General features: G+C 41.2%; 1 protein-coding gene across 1 annotated transcript in view; it reads right to left on the reverse strand.

Annotated features, from left to right (window-relative positions):
• Positions 1-17,275, reverse strand: part of LOC127371060 (plexin-A2-like) — a 73,691-nt gene that overhangs the window by 48,043 nt on the left and 8,373 nt on the right. Inside the window, exons 2-3 of the mRNA XM_051413630.1 lie at positions 12,639-13,983; positions 10,149-10,331 (exon numbers count right to left, since the gene is read on the reverse strand). Of these exons, the coding sequence (XP_051269590.1) occupies positions 10,149-10,331; positions 12,639-13,862 (1,407 nt within the window). The 5' untranslated portion in view covers positions 13,863-13,983. The remainder of the gene's footprint in view (positions 1-10,148; positions 10,332-12,638; positions 13,984-17,275) is intronic.

The raw sequence follows: 17,275 nt of genomic DNA on the forward strand, positions 1-17,275 counted from the left end.
GGAGCCAGTTTACATTATTTTTTTCCCACACTCCTCATTTCAGAAATAGCTCAGATAGAAACCAGAGCATGTAAGCGTTTCTGTGGTGAAACCATGTTTTAAAAAAACAACAACCAAACAATCATCTGGAGAAGGGCAGATACTGAGCCATGTGGGTTTTTTAGTTGGGTATGATGAGGCTGACTGAAGGCCAGGGGTGCAGGGATGAGCTCAGACAAATACTGACCCATCATGACCGATCCGCAGTGTTTGATTTCAGCGCATTTAAAAGTGGTTTTATCATTTAAAACAGAGCTGACCAGGCAGAGGCCCTCTGGGAGTACAACAGGTCCTCAATCTCTCCTTAAGCCCCACAGCTCCATAATGAGAGTAAGGCGGGTTTAATTGGTTTTATAATGAGCTTGCTTGTAGGAAATGACACACAAAGTTGCACACACGCATGCATGCTCATCTACACACACAGGCATTCAAACAAAGAAATACACTTGCATACAAACACACTCACTCTTGTTGGTTGCTCTCATTGAATTTGTAGTTGTATATTGTGTGCATGATCACTGGTTTGATCAATACCCTATCATGGATAATGGCATATCAGGATCACACATCCAGTATGTAAGAATCCATATAGTGCATTTAGCCCCATTTTCACATGTATGGAGAAAATCCAGACGGGTTTAAGTAGTTTGTAGTATCAGTACTACTACCGTTATTAATAATATTTTTATCATTACTATCAATTTATTTTTGTTTCTGTCTTTATTTAATGTTTTGTCGTTTTGCGCCAATTAAAATACATTTTCCAGCTGTTTGGGAATAACTTTTGTACGTCTGTTGCAGTTTAGTTACAACAATAATAAGCGATCTAACAACTATCTATAAATAAAAACACATGGCTGAAATAGAGCAACACAAAAATGTTATTGTCTTGACAGTATGTCCCTCACACTGCTCCCTCACCCACATGATTCATCCTGGATCAGACACACATTACAAAAGCTCAGTGCACCTTCTGCATGATTGTATGTGTTGAACTGACTCTTTAATGAGACAGGGAGAATGATGACTAATTGCATTCTCATTTCAGTGTCACTTCAGCTGCTGTTGACCCTGTGAGTAGGTATTTCCACAGAGAGCTTACATAGTGTCACTTCAACATCTAGGTAGAAGGTGGCAATTGGATTTCAGTCCACCTCAAATGCTCCTCTGTTACATTTGCATTTAGCTATGGTATATATATAAAAATCTATCTGATCCTCCCGAAGAGCATAAAGTGATTCGATGTAAATGGGGTCTTATTTAAGTAAATAGGGCATTGCTTTAAGTTCAGTATCAGGGACGACTATATTTTCCAAAAACCTTGGTACACCTTTTAAAATTCAAGCAGATTCCCCTTCCATGTGTGGTCCATGTCATGTAACAGAAGAACTGAGCTGATTTGCCATTAATACCACATGTCCATATGACCTCAGTGAGCATCTCATTTTATCCTCTCTTCCCAGCGTCTCACAGCTGACAAGGATATATTTTTAACCCATGAATAATATTTAAGCCAATAACAGCAATATCCTTTCTGCTGCTGAAATTCCCTTGCAGGACCTGCAATGGATATAAACAACACAGCTTAGTATGGCTTCCACAAACAGATATGCAACCTGAGCCCATGTGCTCTTAACGAAAACAGCCTCCCTTTCTCGTGGCTGGGTTTGCATCTTAAATGCTCGGCTGCACTCTCATCCTGTGAGAGCCAAAGAAAACAAAAAAATCCTGACTTCTAAGATGTCACTTGGCTGGAGTCGGGTTGGCTCCGTTGTAAAGCTGCCAGACCTTGCATGAGCAATACACTCACCAAAATGTCTCTCCTGTGAGTATTTACATATGGGGTTGATTGTGAGATTCATTTCAGGCAATGATTTTATTCATGCTGAGGGGAAGTATACATGTAAATGTCCCTGAACCACTGCTTTTCCGCCGCCGATTGGGAAACCTTGTAAAGCAGATGATTGCTATGTTTATGTGGCAATGGCCGTCCAATCTTAAAAAACTGTGTCCATATGTGGCCAGCCGGTCTGTGCCCTTTGAATTCACCCAGCTAACCTAAACATATGGATGATGACCCAGGAGGCATGGAACACTCTGTTCAACCAATCATTTCCAATCTGTCACCCTGACAAGGTTTCATCTGTCCCTGAAGACCGGCCTGTCCGCCTCCAACCAAAAATGAGGAGGGTGATTCATTTATTCTACAACAAACTTGTCTTCTTCAGTCTTTACATGACATTTTACTGGAAATCAATGAGTCCTCGTGCATGCAAACATCCAATTTACAGTAATGTATTGTTTTTCATATAAAACCCCCAAAAGTAAAGTTACAAACCACACATAAATCTTATATTACACTTAAAGGGGGGCACATAATGAATATACACGCAACACTAGATGTAATCTAATGTACACAGACTGTAAGCAAGACAGATTTTGGCACAGGCTTGACTCAATATTGTGACACAGGGCATGCAGCAACATAAGGTCCAGACAACTGGCCACCTTTAAGGTTGAGTGGCTGTGCATATGGTCCGATTGAGGATGACAGCCGAGGAGAGTGGGCATTGATTAGCCCATATATCCATCACAGCCCTGTGAATGCTAATGAGACGAAGCTCAGGATAGAGCTGAGCTGCAGCAGCTCATGAAAATGAAGAGTGTTCAGGGGAGGAGGGGTCACTGAGGTGGAGATGTGTATTACAGGACAGGACTAATCATTCAGCCATCACATTAACTGCAGTCACAAAGAGAGGTGTATCGATCACAGCCACTAGATACGCTGCATGTTGGCAAGTGCCCATACCTAAATGCGATTACCAACTGGGTTGGAAGGGAGGTCATGGCGTGTTCGTGCATGTGTGTGTTTTTGAGGGTTATTGTTAAAAGCCTTCCAGTTGCAGCAGCCAAATTTTTAGTTCGCCCTAACCTTCAGCTGCATGGCAAGCTTCCAAGTCTCCATACCACAATTTCTACAACTTGACCACAGTCTCCTCTCAGTCTCTGCATGTTCACTTCTTTTCTCTCTCCTTGAGGACATGGTTTCCTGTTCTCTGTTTCCTGTCCTCCTCCGTACGCCCCCTGTCCCTCCAATCATTCCTATTGTTTGCCAGGTTCCCATGGCCCACCAACAAAAGCAGTGGGAGGGGGACAGTGGAACAATTCATGGCACCCGTATGGTCTTCATTTTCCTGACCGCAATGCAGTCACAGTCTTCTTGTGTGTTTCCATTTGTGTGACGGAGCAGGAGAAAGGAAAGAAACAGAGGGAAGAGAGGACAAAGAGAGTTGGAGAGAGACACAGAGCTGCTAAAAAAAACTGTAGTCAGGAAAAGTAGTGAGATGGACATCTTTCTGTTTCATCTCAAAGTCGCCTCTCTTATTACCACTTACTATTTCAGCTACACAGAGACATCTAATGGTGTTCTGCTCTGAAGACTCCTACCCTCAGGTCCTGCTCCCTTCTTGCTGTTATGAAAATCCTTTCAATTTAGTGTCAAATACACCTATTCTGCCGGTACCCCTCCCCTCCCCTGAAACTCCATTCTAATGATCTCTATCACTAAATCTCCTCTTCCTGGCCCCCCTTAGAAACCGTGACTTTGAAAAAGTCCAAGTAATTTAGCCATGCACAGGAGAATTTCCCCACCCGGTCAACTCTCAATAAGCCATAATGAATCCACTATTTGCACATGAGAGTATTTGACTAAGGCTTTATTTGCAAGAAGCTTAACATTTTCAACCATTTCTAGGGAAATACTGCTGCTGAGTAGCTGCAGCTCTGAGGTAATGTGCTGGTCTGTTTTTATTGTGTTCAACAATGTCTGCATCCTTCAAATTATATTTATCACCACTGAGCTAATTCTCTAACAATGACTGAAGAGTAAAGGCACCAGTGGCCTTCTCAATAGAAGTGTTGATGCGGCTGCAGGGATCAAATTTGTGATGCTTCAGTTAAAGGACAGTTTCTCCACTAGACCATGCTCCCCAGCATGTGATGGGTATTGTCTGCCTAAATGTGAAATCTTCTGGCACACATTAAAGGGTTTAATCGTTTTGTAAAATATTACTGCAGTTCCTCTGTGGCAAGGATGACATAATTTTTTCCCTCTGAAATGGGATATACACTAAATATTAGTAAAAACTAGAAATGTCTTGATATTTAGTTGCACAGTCCACATCTTAATACACTCCCTGTGACAGGGAGGCATCTGGTTCCACTCTGTATGCCATTGTAGTCCTTCTGTGCATTACTGTGCTCTGCAGAAACATTTCCTCAGAAAATCAATTCCCCTCAACACCTGTTATGTGTTTGAGGCTGTCACAGGGTAAGCATAGGTATAATGTCATTCCACAGTGTGTTTGCTGCTGACTTACTTTCGAGGCTACAAAAGAATAGAGACAACAATCTGCTGTTTCTTACAAAAAGTGGAACGGAAGTGAGTGATTAATAATACTGAGAATACTGATCATTGATCATACAAATGGAAATTGCTTTGTAATCACATGCTGCAAACATTGTCCCATCATATATGAGCGGATACTTTTTATCTGCATCAAGCCCCCAGGAAGTGTGCCGGGCTTTAAAGCCAATTTGACATAACGCTGAAAACGCTGCAAACATGGGAATGATGCAAATCCAAAAACACCCAAACACATAAAACAAATCCAACAGAAAAAACGCAGCATCAGAAAAATGCTGCAATCACGGAAATGAAGCAGAAGCAAAAACTTACAACCCCCAAAACAACTGCCAGATATAAATGCTGCAAATTCACTCAACAAAACGGAAGTGCTCCAGGCCACTAGGGGGACCCGACCTGAGGGATGGACCAGTCCTGTGGGACCAGACCCGAAAGACATGAAGAAGAAGAAGAAGAAGAAGAAGAAGAAGAAGAAAGTTGGCTAAGTTTTGGAGAGGACAGTAAAAAGGTACGTTTTACTTTATGTCTTTTTTAAACACTTGGCCGTAATCTTTTATAATATTATAATATTATAATTATATAACTTTATACCATTTAATATTACAATATTATAATTATATTATTTAATACGATTTAATATTATTTATTATAATATAATTATAATATTATAGAAGAATATTAAAATTATTATAATATTATTATAATATTCTTCTATAATATTATATTATTATAAATATATAATATAATAATAATAATATAATATTATGAAAGATTACGGCCAAGTGTTTAAAAAAAGACTGGTGGTGGATTAATTTTATTTTTTTAATGTCATTTCAGATCATCACATGAGCAGAGCCACACCGCCAAACTTAAATGCGCATTATAGTTGCAATAAATTGTTAAAACCTGTGACTGTGACTGAAATCCTCATCTTGCACTCTCTGTGTCCCACTAACATTTTTGTAACAAGTGGAAACTGTGTCATCAGCGCCACTTAAAGTTGCATCTATCTACGCCTCCTGCCTTGAGACTGGAATAGATTTTAATAAGAATCAGTAAGACATAATGGCTTTTACCTGGATTCACCTCATTAGGGTACGTCATTCAAAGTGTAAAAGACCCTGTTGTATTCAGCCCAGAGTTACTCACAGGGTCATATTACTCTGCTAAAATCAACCACCTAAGGCAACAGAACTGTTGCAGATGATGATAGAAATGTCCTGTTATATCTGGAATACGAGTGGGCTAATCGTGAGACACTGACAGACACATCCATATGCTGCATGGAGCCTGGATGGTGTGACTGTTGGTTGTCCCTGTGACCTTTCACCCTGGTTACAGCCTTCCTGTGGCAGGCTTGACCTTTGCAATGGCCCTGCTGCCGGAGTGATCTGCTGATGGCATTTATTGTCATGCCCCATTTCCACTCAGCCTGTCCACTTAGGGGTGATGGAATAGGATTTGAGAGATGACCCATGCTCCTGGGAGACTCCTGGGAGTCTGAATCATGGCTGCACACTCTGTCAGTGTAATGACAAACTCCGGCCTTTTAGACACTCAGCACTTAAAGCAGTAATGACAGATTTCTCACATCACCCAAACTCGCTGCTCACTTCCTGAACGTATGAAAAATGTACTTTTTCTGTTTTTTCCTAGTCTACATTCTTTTTATTCCTAAATCTGTCCCATTTCTCTGTCTTTTTACCTCTGTCTCTATTGTTTCTCTTTCTTCCCTTTGCCCATCTTCTGTCTTTGTCTCACACTGTCTATCTCAGCTTCTCTTTTTCTCTTTTTGTGAGGCTATCTTGTATTTTTGTGTAATTTTCCCCAGTGGCTCATCCAATGAAAGAGCTGCAGTGATGCTATCTGTGCTCCCAATGTGGCGTGGTGTGTGTTTGTGTGTGTGTGTGTGTGTGTGTGTGTGTGTGTGTGTGTGTGTGTGTGTTGTCTGTCAGACAGATTGCTCCTCATAAGACTGAGGCCCCCGGGCTAATGTCACAACAGTCCTCTCACACATTTCCTCAGTCAGTTGCATGCAGCACGATTGTGCGGTAAGCAGAGCCTGCAGTGCTACCAAGTCAATCCAGTTCGATCAAAGAATGAGCCTTATAGCAACTTGATTATAATATGTTATTACAGTAGGAATTTACAGCGAAACATGATGGACAATGAGCTAAATCAACTTCATGAACCTCTCAGAAAGAGGTCATCTTATGTCTGTGAGCCTGGTGTAAGGGATCCTACAGTGGTAAGAAAAATAGAATCACATACATTCATATAGTCTAATATAATATATATCTATAGTGCTTTTTTTGTGTGTGCTTGTTTTTCTTGCCTTCCTTATCATGTTAAAGTTGTTCACTGGGTTTCAAATGTACCTCCATATATCATAGTTAGGCATGCCATAAACCATTATGCAGTCAGTATGCTTTAAACAAAGTAATTCAGGTTGTTGAAACAACGTCTGAAACCCTCTCCCCTCACACCTTTCTGACGTCAGAAACTAACTTTGTCTGACAGTTTCTGTAACTTTATGAAACCAAACGTCTGACAAGCTTTGGCAATTTACCAAGGGTGGAAAAATGTGTCCATTATTTGATTAGTCGATTGACAGAAGTTTAATTCAAAACTATTTTAACAATCAATAAAAACAACATTTCATTTCATTTTTCCAAGCAAAAAATAACTTCTTCTCAGATGTGAGGAATTTAGTTTTATCCTTGGCATATATAATATAATAAAGTGAATTACATCTTTGGGTTTTGGACTGACCAAACAAGCATGGTGCATTTGTTCACTATTTTATGTCATTTTATAGCCAAAACCAATCAATTAATTGAGAAACAATCAGCAGATTAATTAGTTATCGTTGGTTACAGCCTTGTAGTCAGGATGTAAATACTCTCTCAAGGTCTTTTTTTTTTATCCTTCACTGGACTACTTCATTCATTTTTGAATGTACAAACATGAGTTCAACACTGTGAATGCTGTTAAAGTGAGTCTGTCTAAAAGTGTGCGCCATTATTCCTATTTTATCGTTTCTAGTCCTTTTCTATGACAGCAGGTTTTTGTCTGCCTTTGACTGGGGCCATTCAGAACAGCTGTAAACTCTTCTGTCTTCAGACGAGGTCAGACAACACGTCATTTGAACTAGTTCCTTTCAATCATACCCTACCATACACTTGTCAGTACTTTGTATTCATCCTCAATCTCTACACTTGATGATGCAAGCACGACCGAGCAGCTGAAAAAAACATCTCTATACTAGATGTGTTTTAATGGATAAGGCTTGATTTTTTCTATATTTTTCTTTTTGTTCACAAGTCCAACACAAAGACCAAAACTAACAATGCTTACTCAATCTCTTGATGTTTTGGGATTTTCCCAGCCTGTCTGTGGCACTCTGCCTCTATTGTTCCTACTCGCTTAAATCTTTGCAACAGGTTAGGAGTATATACTTTCATTTTCAAAAAAAGGCTAAAGCTATGCGTCATATCCTAAAAAAACAGCTGGGTTTAGCAAACGAGTATATACAGCAGCAGAAGAGTGTATGTGGGTTGACTCATAACAAACTACAGTGTGTGTTCAGCGTAATGAAGGAACATGTCAGCCAGCGGCCAGTGTGGGTCAGTGATGTGTTTTTAATAGTTTTTGGACAACAATGGAGGTCTGTGGCACAGAGGAATAAGCTATATCAGGCTTTGGCTACATAGGCAGTATTAATTATATAATTATATTCATTGTTGTTTTTAATCTTTTCATTGGATTTGATGAAGAAAATGTAGAATATCACTTAAATAAAGGAAAACTTAAAGCAGGTATAAGGTACTTTTATTTTGTGTATATTCTGGCGGCCCCTGCAGACAAAAGTGGTAGTGTTTCCCCTGCCCTATTTCATTGATTTTGAGGGGAAACCGATTGAATCCGACCTGGTGGCAGGCATTAAGAATAACTAGAAATAGCTAATCTTCTCTCTGATGGTCTTGTTTGTTTATGTAGGTCATATAGATGCATATATTGAAACCAGGAAAAAGAAACTCTCGAAATAGAATTTGAAAATAATTAGGCTTTCAAAGAATACAAAAACTAATGCTAGCCTTTTAAACAAGGAAAACACACATTAGACTTGTTGGAGAGATAAATTATTCTCGTCAGGCGAAGGGTTTAGAGTAGTGCTCTGAACCTACAAGACACAGACAACACTTACAAGTCTAATGGTACATAAACATGTAAAAATCCATGTCCAGTACAGAGATAATGTTCAAAATCAGTGAAGTGGTCCTTTAAGTACTTTGCAATGCTAAAAGCTGTTCAAACCAAAATCCACCTGGACCGTGTTAAACAAGAGGCACTAGAGCTGCTTAATGTCCTGTTACTAATACAACTCATACAAAGGAGTTGAAGGAACAGGCATCAAGTAGTCATGGTTGGAAATTTACATCGATTTGTGCTCGTCTAAGAGCACCGCTCCGAAGGCTGAAGCACAAGATGTAGTGCTGCATGAATACCGCACCTTTGTTCAGCAGCATAATGTCCCACCATAATCACCATGACATATTAAACATAACCAGTTATGCTAATTAGGTAATTAATTGATCAGATTATTGCATTAATTTGTGTTAATGGATTACAGATCATAAATGCATTAATGTGCCATGGCGGTAACATACAAAAGCAGCTATGGGTGATGTATGTGAGTGTCGGTGTATTTCTCATGAATAACTGACAAATGATTTTACACATGAAGATCAGTTAATCCCTCGTTGGTAAAGACAGCCTGTGAAATGTTATGCTTTGAAACCAACAGTTGTCGTCTGTGGCTCTTGGGGAGCCTTTTTAAAGCTGCAATAGGTCATTTTTATTAAAATATTTTTTTGTCATATTTGCTGAAACTTTCACTATATTCTGACAATAGTACATCAGACAGATCATCTTTGAAAAACTTTGGTTCCTCTGGCTCATTCTATCGCTCCTAATGGCATTCGCAAGAATCCACAGGGCCTGAACAAAAACAACCAGTCAGAGCCAAGAAAGATAGTTAATTGTTGAGTCTCATTCCCAGGGCATCACATACAGACGCTTTGAGACCCTGGGAGTGAGATGCAACAATCAATCAATCTTTAACTATCTTCAAAGTGTCTTTATATATCTCTTGGCTTTTGTTTTCATCCAGGACCAGTTAATTATTGCAAATGATGAAATAATCAGCAGATTATCTGTCTCGTGTACTTCTGTCAGAATATAGTGAATATTCCAGCAAATATTGCAAGAAGTTTTTATAACTTTACCTTGCCTTGAGTACACAAAGTCTCATTGTTTTGCATGATCTTGTTTTCTTGATTTTGTTTCATTTCATCCACTCAACCTGACAATGTGTTGTTTGATTTGAGACCTATTTTCATCGCTGCTGAGACCTGTGACGTGGGCAGTGTTTCTGAGGTCTGGGACCAGGCTACATTTTGCATTGCTATTCAAAAACTGAAACAGGAAGATAATAATATCTATGAGTCACCAACCCTCATGAAATCTTTGTTGTGTTTTGAGTCAAGGATCTGGTCGCATCTCTTGAGAATTAGTCATTCATTGTAAACAGCCAATCCCTGAGTATCTGAGTTCAGTGTGAAAATAAAGGCAGATTAAGCCTTTCTTGCTCCACAGTGTCTGTTAGTGTTACTGCTCTTACCTTCTTCAGCCGTCCACTCCTGGTCCCCAAGAAGACCACACTGTGTCCATTGTAGACGTAGGAGGTGACAGAGGTCAGCCTGTCCCTGCTTTCAGTGTACACCGTCTGACCCGACACCAGCTGCGAACCCCCCAGGGGCTGGTTTATATCCAGGCCACAGAAGTGATCATCGATGGGAACAGGCTGCATGGAAAAGGGGCAGGATGGAAAGATGGAGGTTGGGATGGAGAAGAAGAAGAAGAAGAAGAAGGCATTAAGAGTGTGAAGGCAGAGGGGTGTTTATTTTTTTTTAAGGTGTGGGGAGGAAAACATGGGAAGATGTTAAAGAAGGGAGGGATAGAAAAGGGGAGAGAGTGAAAGAAAGGAGGAGTGAGGATGACAGATATAAGGAGGGGAGGTGGAGGTAATGAGGGAGAGGGAAGAGCATAAGTGGGAGCCAGAAAAATGACTGAGATCACTGTAGACACATGCGAGTATAAGAGGAGAACTCAAACTGACTTCTGGTAACCGTAACGTGCATAAAGTGCACAATTTCCAGGGTTAAAAATGGATATTTCAAAAGGGTTTGGGCTGCTGTGTTTATCAACAAGGCTCGGAGCGGGCGGATTTGCGGGGAAGACTAATTGCTGATGGCAAAGACCAGAAACGCTGTGTATTTTGCGCCTGTTTCTGTGATTTTTTAGATCGCTTGATCTGACATCATACAAACACACAGCACAAGAGATGTCAGGTTTTGATTAAGCATCAAAGAGAGCAGCATGCTAAGCAGTCCTGTTACATCTACTAACATGCACCTCAAAACCTCTGCTAATTGCCTGTCACTCAGTGTATAAATCTACCTTTTTAGGGCAGCTAATTTCTTACTTCACATCCAGTACTTCTTGCGCATATTAGTCCTCACTGTGCTTTTTCTTTCATCAAGCAATGTGCCTGAGCTTTACTGAATGTGATCAGTCAGAGGAACTTCATATCTCACCCCAACATGCTCTAAAATTAGCTATTTTCTTTCTAGCTAGTATGTGAGCATTCATCTATTTTCTTTTTACCCTAAATATTGTACATGTGTGATTTTTTTCCTCATTTGAATATTTGTTTTAAAAGCTGAATTCCTTTGTATGAAATTCTGCATTCATTTTTAATGTCATACCTGTTACCCTTAGAAAGGAGCATCAGACAATATAATGGATTTTGGACAGACAATAACATTTATAATTTCAGGTGAAATATCTCAGCTATTGGATGGATTGCCATGAAATTTGGTATTGATGTTCATGTTGTCTCAGATTGAATTGCAATTACGACCAAATACCCTCAGAACTAATGACATTACGATCAGCCTCAGGTGTAGGGCAAATTATCAAATGTTAGCATGGTAACACTGTAAACTAAGATGCTGAACATTGTAAACATTATCAGCATGTTAGCATTTGTGCATGCATATTAGTGTGCTGAATTTAGCATTAAGCTTAAAGCACACCTTTGACTATGCCTCACAGAGTTGGTAGTGTGGCTGTGGACTCTTTTGTCTTGTTACATTCTGTAACTTTAGTCTAACATTTACAATAACATGTGTCAGTAAACCCATATTGGACTTTTTAAGTAATTAATTAACTATTAACTACTATACATCAATAAAACAGGAAAGAAAATAACAGTATTGACCTTAAAAAAAAAAACATATCAGTGCATCTCTAGAAACACTAGGCTTTTGATCTTTCACTGAGGAATGAATCATATAACCAAAGAAACACAGTATCTGATGATATATTAACAAAGCTGAACCATTGCACTTCATTTATAGTCTATTTTAGATATAAAGCCCTTTAGTTAACTGCACAGTTAATTATTACATTATTATGCGTCTCTGTCCTCTCTCAGTTGCTTTTATGAATAACATTACATCTTATTTGTTTGATGGCATGGTAGAATCAAAGTACATGTTGGGAACCACCAGAGCAATTGATGTGATGAATATCATTGTTTTCATGGTTCGCTTTCAACTTGTTTCCATGAAAGCTACTCATTATGCAGAATTATAGCTTTCACAAAGGCACAGACTTGGACATTTACAAGAAAGCCCTTTTCTCAAGATCAAGAACAGGTCTCAGAGGGTTCAAATACTGCTGACAGCGACAAGAAGAAGGAAGGAGATGGGGAGAGCGAGAGGGAGAGAAAGGGGAGGGGAAGAAGGCGGGAGTCAGTGCCCAAACCCCTGAATGAAATCAAAGCTCCATACAAAACTCCTCTGATTAGCATTGTGGAATTAATCTCCTCCAGCTCTTCTGCTGGGATTCTGAATACCTGAATGGTGTCTTCGGCACAGCTCTGGCTGCCTGCCTATCAACTATTAGGCTGCAAACATGGTTGTGGAGAATCAAAGGGCCAACTTTCAATAAATCTATATCAGTGCTTCTCATCACCGTGTCAGTTTCATAGTTGGTTTGTGTGTTTATAGGAAGCAAAATCAGATGGTTTCTACAGTCTACCTACCGCCTTGGTGCACTGCACGTCCTTTCCCAGCAGCCAGTGCAGCTCCAGGTTTCCCTCTCCCTGGTAGCAGGACTGCAGCCGCTCCTTGATCCGTGTGTTAATGTCTTGGATGGTGAAGACACAGAGAGCGGAGTGATCTGGAGGGTCGTGGCACTGCTTCTGTCCCTTGGAGAACACAGCAAAGAGCACGTCCTCCTGCGCGCTGATGTTGAGCGACTTTGCCAGAACCCTGCCGGCCTTGGACAGGTAAGCTGCCTGCAGCAGACGGTACTCCTCGCCTCTGTGCACGCACCCCACGGGAAGTGACACATATGAGTGGAACTTCTTGTCACCTTTGCAGAGGCGGATGATGCGAGAGGTGTAAAACAGGTCGCCAGGAGAGCTGCCAGCGGGCATCCCATTCTCAGGCGTCTCCGGCTGGACAGTCATGAAGTAGACGAAGCTGCCACTAGCAAAGCCATAGATGTAGTAGATGTCAAAGTGTGGGACAAGAGCCAGTGTGTCTGAGGGGATTTTAATGAGGGAGGAAACAAAGTCAGTGTGAAGCTCGTAGTCTAGCATGGCAGAGGATTCTGGGTCGCGAGGCAGCTTGCGGCTGGAGATAGTAGGGAAGTAATCCTGTTTGCCACCAACAGCCGTGCCGATGTACAGAGTCGCATCCTGACCCTGCGAGGGCACAACAACCCCGTACATCGTCCCTGTCTGGTTGTCACTGGACAGGTAATGTTCTTTCTTATGCGTGGGCTCTACCAGGATGAACAAGTCATCCAGCCTCATCAGCTTGCATACTCCCTGGTAGAGACTGCCACAGGCCAGCAGCCGGTTATGAGAGTAGTCAATGAGCAACAGTTTGTTAACGTTGTCAGTCGAGGCAAGAGGCTCAGAACAGGGCTGGACAATCAGTGGAGGATAACATGCTTTGTTGTCATACTCTGGGCCTGTATCATGGGACACCAGGAGGGTGAGATTAGCTGACAACTTGTAGATTCGGTTGACAGCTCCAATGTATAGAGCCCCAGTAGACTGATGCACAGTCAGGTGGTTCAGCGACCACTCCTTCCTCTCTGATTGGAAGGTGTTCAGAGTCTGTCCAACAGTCGTCTTTTGATTCACAGAGATTAGAGTCAATAGCCACAGTGCCAGGGGCCATGACATGACCTTAAGAGGACAGTGACCTTTCCTGAGGCCGCAGTAAGTCCATCCTTTATCCAAGCACGTTCCCATCCCCACAGGGCTCCGAAAAATACCGAGATCAGATAAAACACCCGGGATCGTGTGTCAGCAAGGAGCAGGATTGCACTGAAAAAGCTGAGTTGAAGTGCGGTCTTGTAATCTTCACATATTTCTGAAAAAGAAAAGAGAGATATTTGTTTTAAACTCAAAAGATCCTTGATTCTTTCAAGAGTGAAAAACTGCTTTCCGAGTATCATTAGACATTTCATCTAAAAACCTAGAAATATATGTGCTTGTTTTCCCCTCTATCTCTGCTTAGTCAGACACATGAGACATCAAAGAAACAAGTAATCATTTGTTCAAACTGTCTCCCCATATTTACTAGCCCGAGAGATGGTCCAATATTCCCCCTATCAACAGGGGGGCTCATTATATTCGCCTCTCTGTAAGAGAGAAGTAACTGTGGCCTATTACATGAACAAAGCAGTGACACACTGAAGCTGTGCCTTCCCTCTGTTTGGGTGGCTAATTAAATGATCCAAATGTATTAATTATGCGTCCATATTTTGGGCTCCCTGTTTTCCTTTTTCCCCTCCGCCTTGTTCGTTTAAATGGTTGAATCCAGGAGGAATTAATCACTCTCCACTGCGGCCGACATTCCTAAATTAATCAGGCTTTTTCCAGGGATGGCAGGGAGTCATTAGAGATTCAGAGCTAGAGCCTGTTTAATTTCATTAGCATATTTTATGTAGATATTTCAGAGGGGACAAACAATGTCCCTCAAATACATGATGGACTGGAAGATGGATGAGTTAGACACATGACAAATGATGTTTGATGTTACCCCCAATCACAACTATACAATGTGATGTATGCTTTAGTTTGATGCAAGGTGTTTCTCATACAGATGCGACAACATAAGCTAATTTGGAACAAAAAAAAAAAAACTTTTTTTATTTCAAAATAAAGACAGATGTTTAGTGAAGGCAAAACAAGGATCGTAGATAGTGGTTTCACATGCGCCGTTACTTCATAGAAGTCCATTAATGGAGTAATAAAACTGCCTACATAGGAGGAAGGACCATAAATTAAGACACCTACATCACCCTTAATCCTGTCAGTGTACCACCAAAAGCTTCTGTAATCTGGCTCCCAAGGGCTGTTTCTACTCCCCTACCCTGCCCCCTCCCTGCCCTCTCCAGCACCACATCAGCACCCCCTTCACACTCTTCTAATAATACTTTTTTTTTTTTTTTTTATCATTCAACCCCTTCAGCAAAATGGGTCTAAATTTCCTCCAAAGCTATTCTGCCAAATGCTCGAAGGCTTTAGCTCAAAGGCAACTGTCTTTTTTGGCTGGAGCTAACGTAAACAGGGTGTTTTCTCAGTGAGACTTCCTGGTATAAGTAAAGGTTAAATGAAGACAGCCATGTCAGATCCTAATGTGGGGGTCATGATGGGGTAGGTGCTCTCCATTGGCTCACTAACAGGACGTCCGGCTGAGTTGAGCGGGAGCCAGGGATGGAGCGGATGGACTGACACTGAGCTGGCTGGGTCAACTCCAGCTCCACTCCAGAATCTCCTGTCCATCTGTCCCCACCACGCTCACACCAGGGGAGAAGTCACTCAAGTGTCTCGACCTACTCTGCTCAATTTGGCAGGCTCTGTGTGAGCTACTCCACCAGTAATTGGCCACCAAAGAGTAACATCTGTCACATACTGTATTGCTGAATTTAAATCTGAAGCCCAATGTTTGTTTGTGTTTCTTTCTTCATAACACATGACATTTACTCAAACCTGTATGAATCAACCACAGTCATATTCTGCACATCTCTATTTTTATCTTTCTCTACTTTAAATGTTAGATGACAAAAGCATCTTCTTTTCTGTCCTGGACACAAAAACTCTGTTTTCTTTTATTAGTTCTCAGAAAGCTGAGATTTGGCAGGACATGTTGGCTCTAATATTTACAGCTTTTTTTATTTTAGGCAAAATGGTGTCCAGCAAATTCCTTCTGAAAATCCCTCAAATCATCTGCTTTGCAAGCTGATGAGTCCCTGAACCAGTTTCTGTGTTCATGTAACCACAATTTTCTATCATTTGTCCGTGATGAAAAGAGTATTCAGGCATTCTTAAATGTTTCAGAGGAAGCAGTGACAATCCTTTTTTTTTTGGCAGCCTGTGGGTAAACTAAAATATAAACTCCTTGCAGCATTCGTGTGTTTGTTTTCAGTAAACCAAATTGTCTAAACCGCTGGTCAGCATAAACCTTTACTCCCTGAAGTGCAAACCTTTCTCTAAATCTTTCTTTTGCTTTTTGATGTGGGCTTTTCAGAGTGAAAGCGGATGCTGGAATGGGATGTAATGCATTAAAGAGCTGTTTGAAAGTGGGCGGGTTAGATCACAAAAATCTGACTCAATCCTTTGTGCGCGTTCTTGAGCTGCCACAAAAAGGAGCAGACAAGTGATTTTGTGTTTACCAATTCACCGAGAGCTGTCTCTACTTTGTGGCGTCCAACAGAATCCCATTACTTTGAATTTCTCTCGCTCAAATCACACTGCAAACTTCCAGGTGAAGACCTTTGCTGTCATTTGCATTGTAATATTGTCAGAAGCGCTTTTCTTTTCTCAACTAGAAATAATTAATATAAAGCGCTCTTGAGGTCCGACTGTAAATAGCAGACCAAATGATATTTGCGAAGCCAGGTTTAAGTCTGGTATGACCTTTAACAACAGACACCAGCAGTGCCATCCAGAGGTTAATTCAGTTTTGCGTCTTCAGTCAAACCCTCGGAGGAATTAAAAAAAAGCAGGGGGAGAAACAAGGAGAGAAAATAGGAAGTGCTGGTGGCAAACGAAGCCGGGCAAGCATGCAGGCAAGCAGCAGCCTCATCGTTTCATCCATTTCTGTTCTGCCGGCTTTAGTCACGTCTAAGGCGTGCAGTCATGCTGCTCAGTGTTTACCCTGGATTATAGAGACAACTCTTTGCCCTGCGCAGTCCTCCCTGCTGAATTCTCTGCCTCGCCACTCAGACACGCTCCAGCCCAGACGTGACTCATTCACACTCACACACAGGAACATGGTTTGCTGAGGCCTCTGGGGACACAAGCTCTCAGCGGGCACCAATCACAGCGCAGAGGATGGAGAAGCCAGCCTCTTGTGCTCCGCAAACACGACCCTTTGACCTGGATCGAGATCAGTGGAACCATATCCATCCTCTGGGTTCAGCTTTTATTGGGGTGAAATGCTGTCATACCTTCTGTATCGCCCTGTTAGGGATGATTCATGGGACAGAAGGGATAGTTAGCTTTTTTCTGTCTCTTGTTTGTTTGACCCATCTGCCATCAGAGATGAACAAAAATGTTCATAGGGGATATTTCTTTGTTAGGCTGTCCATGTGCATCATTTTCACTGCTCATTCAACTTCGATAGAATGAAGCTGTGTTTTGTCACAAACTAACAA

The sequence above is a fragment of the Dicentrarchus labrax genome, unplaced genomic scaffold (assembly GCF_905237075.1).
Source record: "Dicentrarchus labrax unplaced genomic scaffold, dlabrax2021, whole genome shotgun sequence".
In the NCBI taxonomy this organism is placed as follows: Eukaryota; Metazoa; Chordata; class Actinopteri; family Moronidae; genus Dicentrarchus; species Dicentrarchus labrax.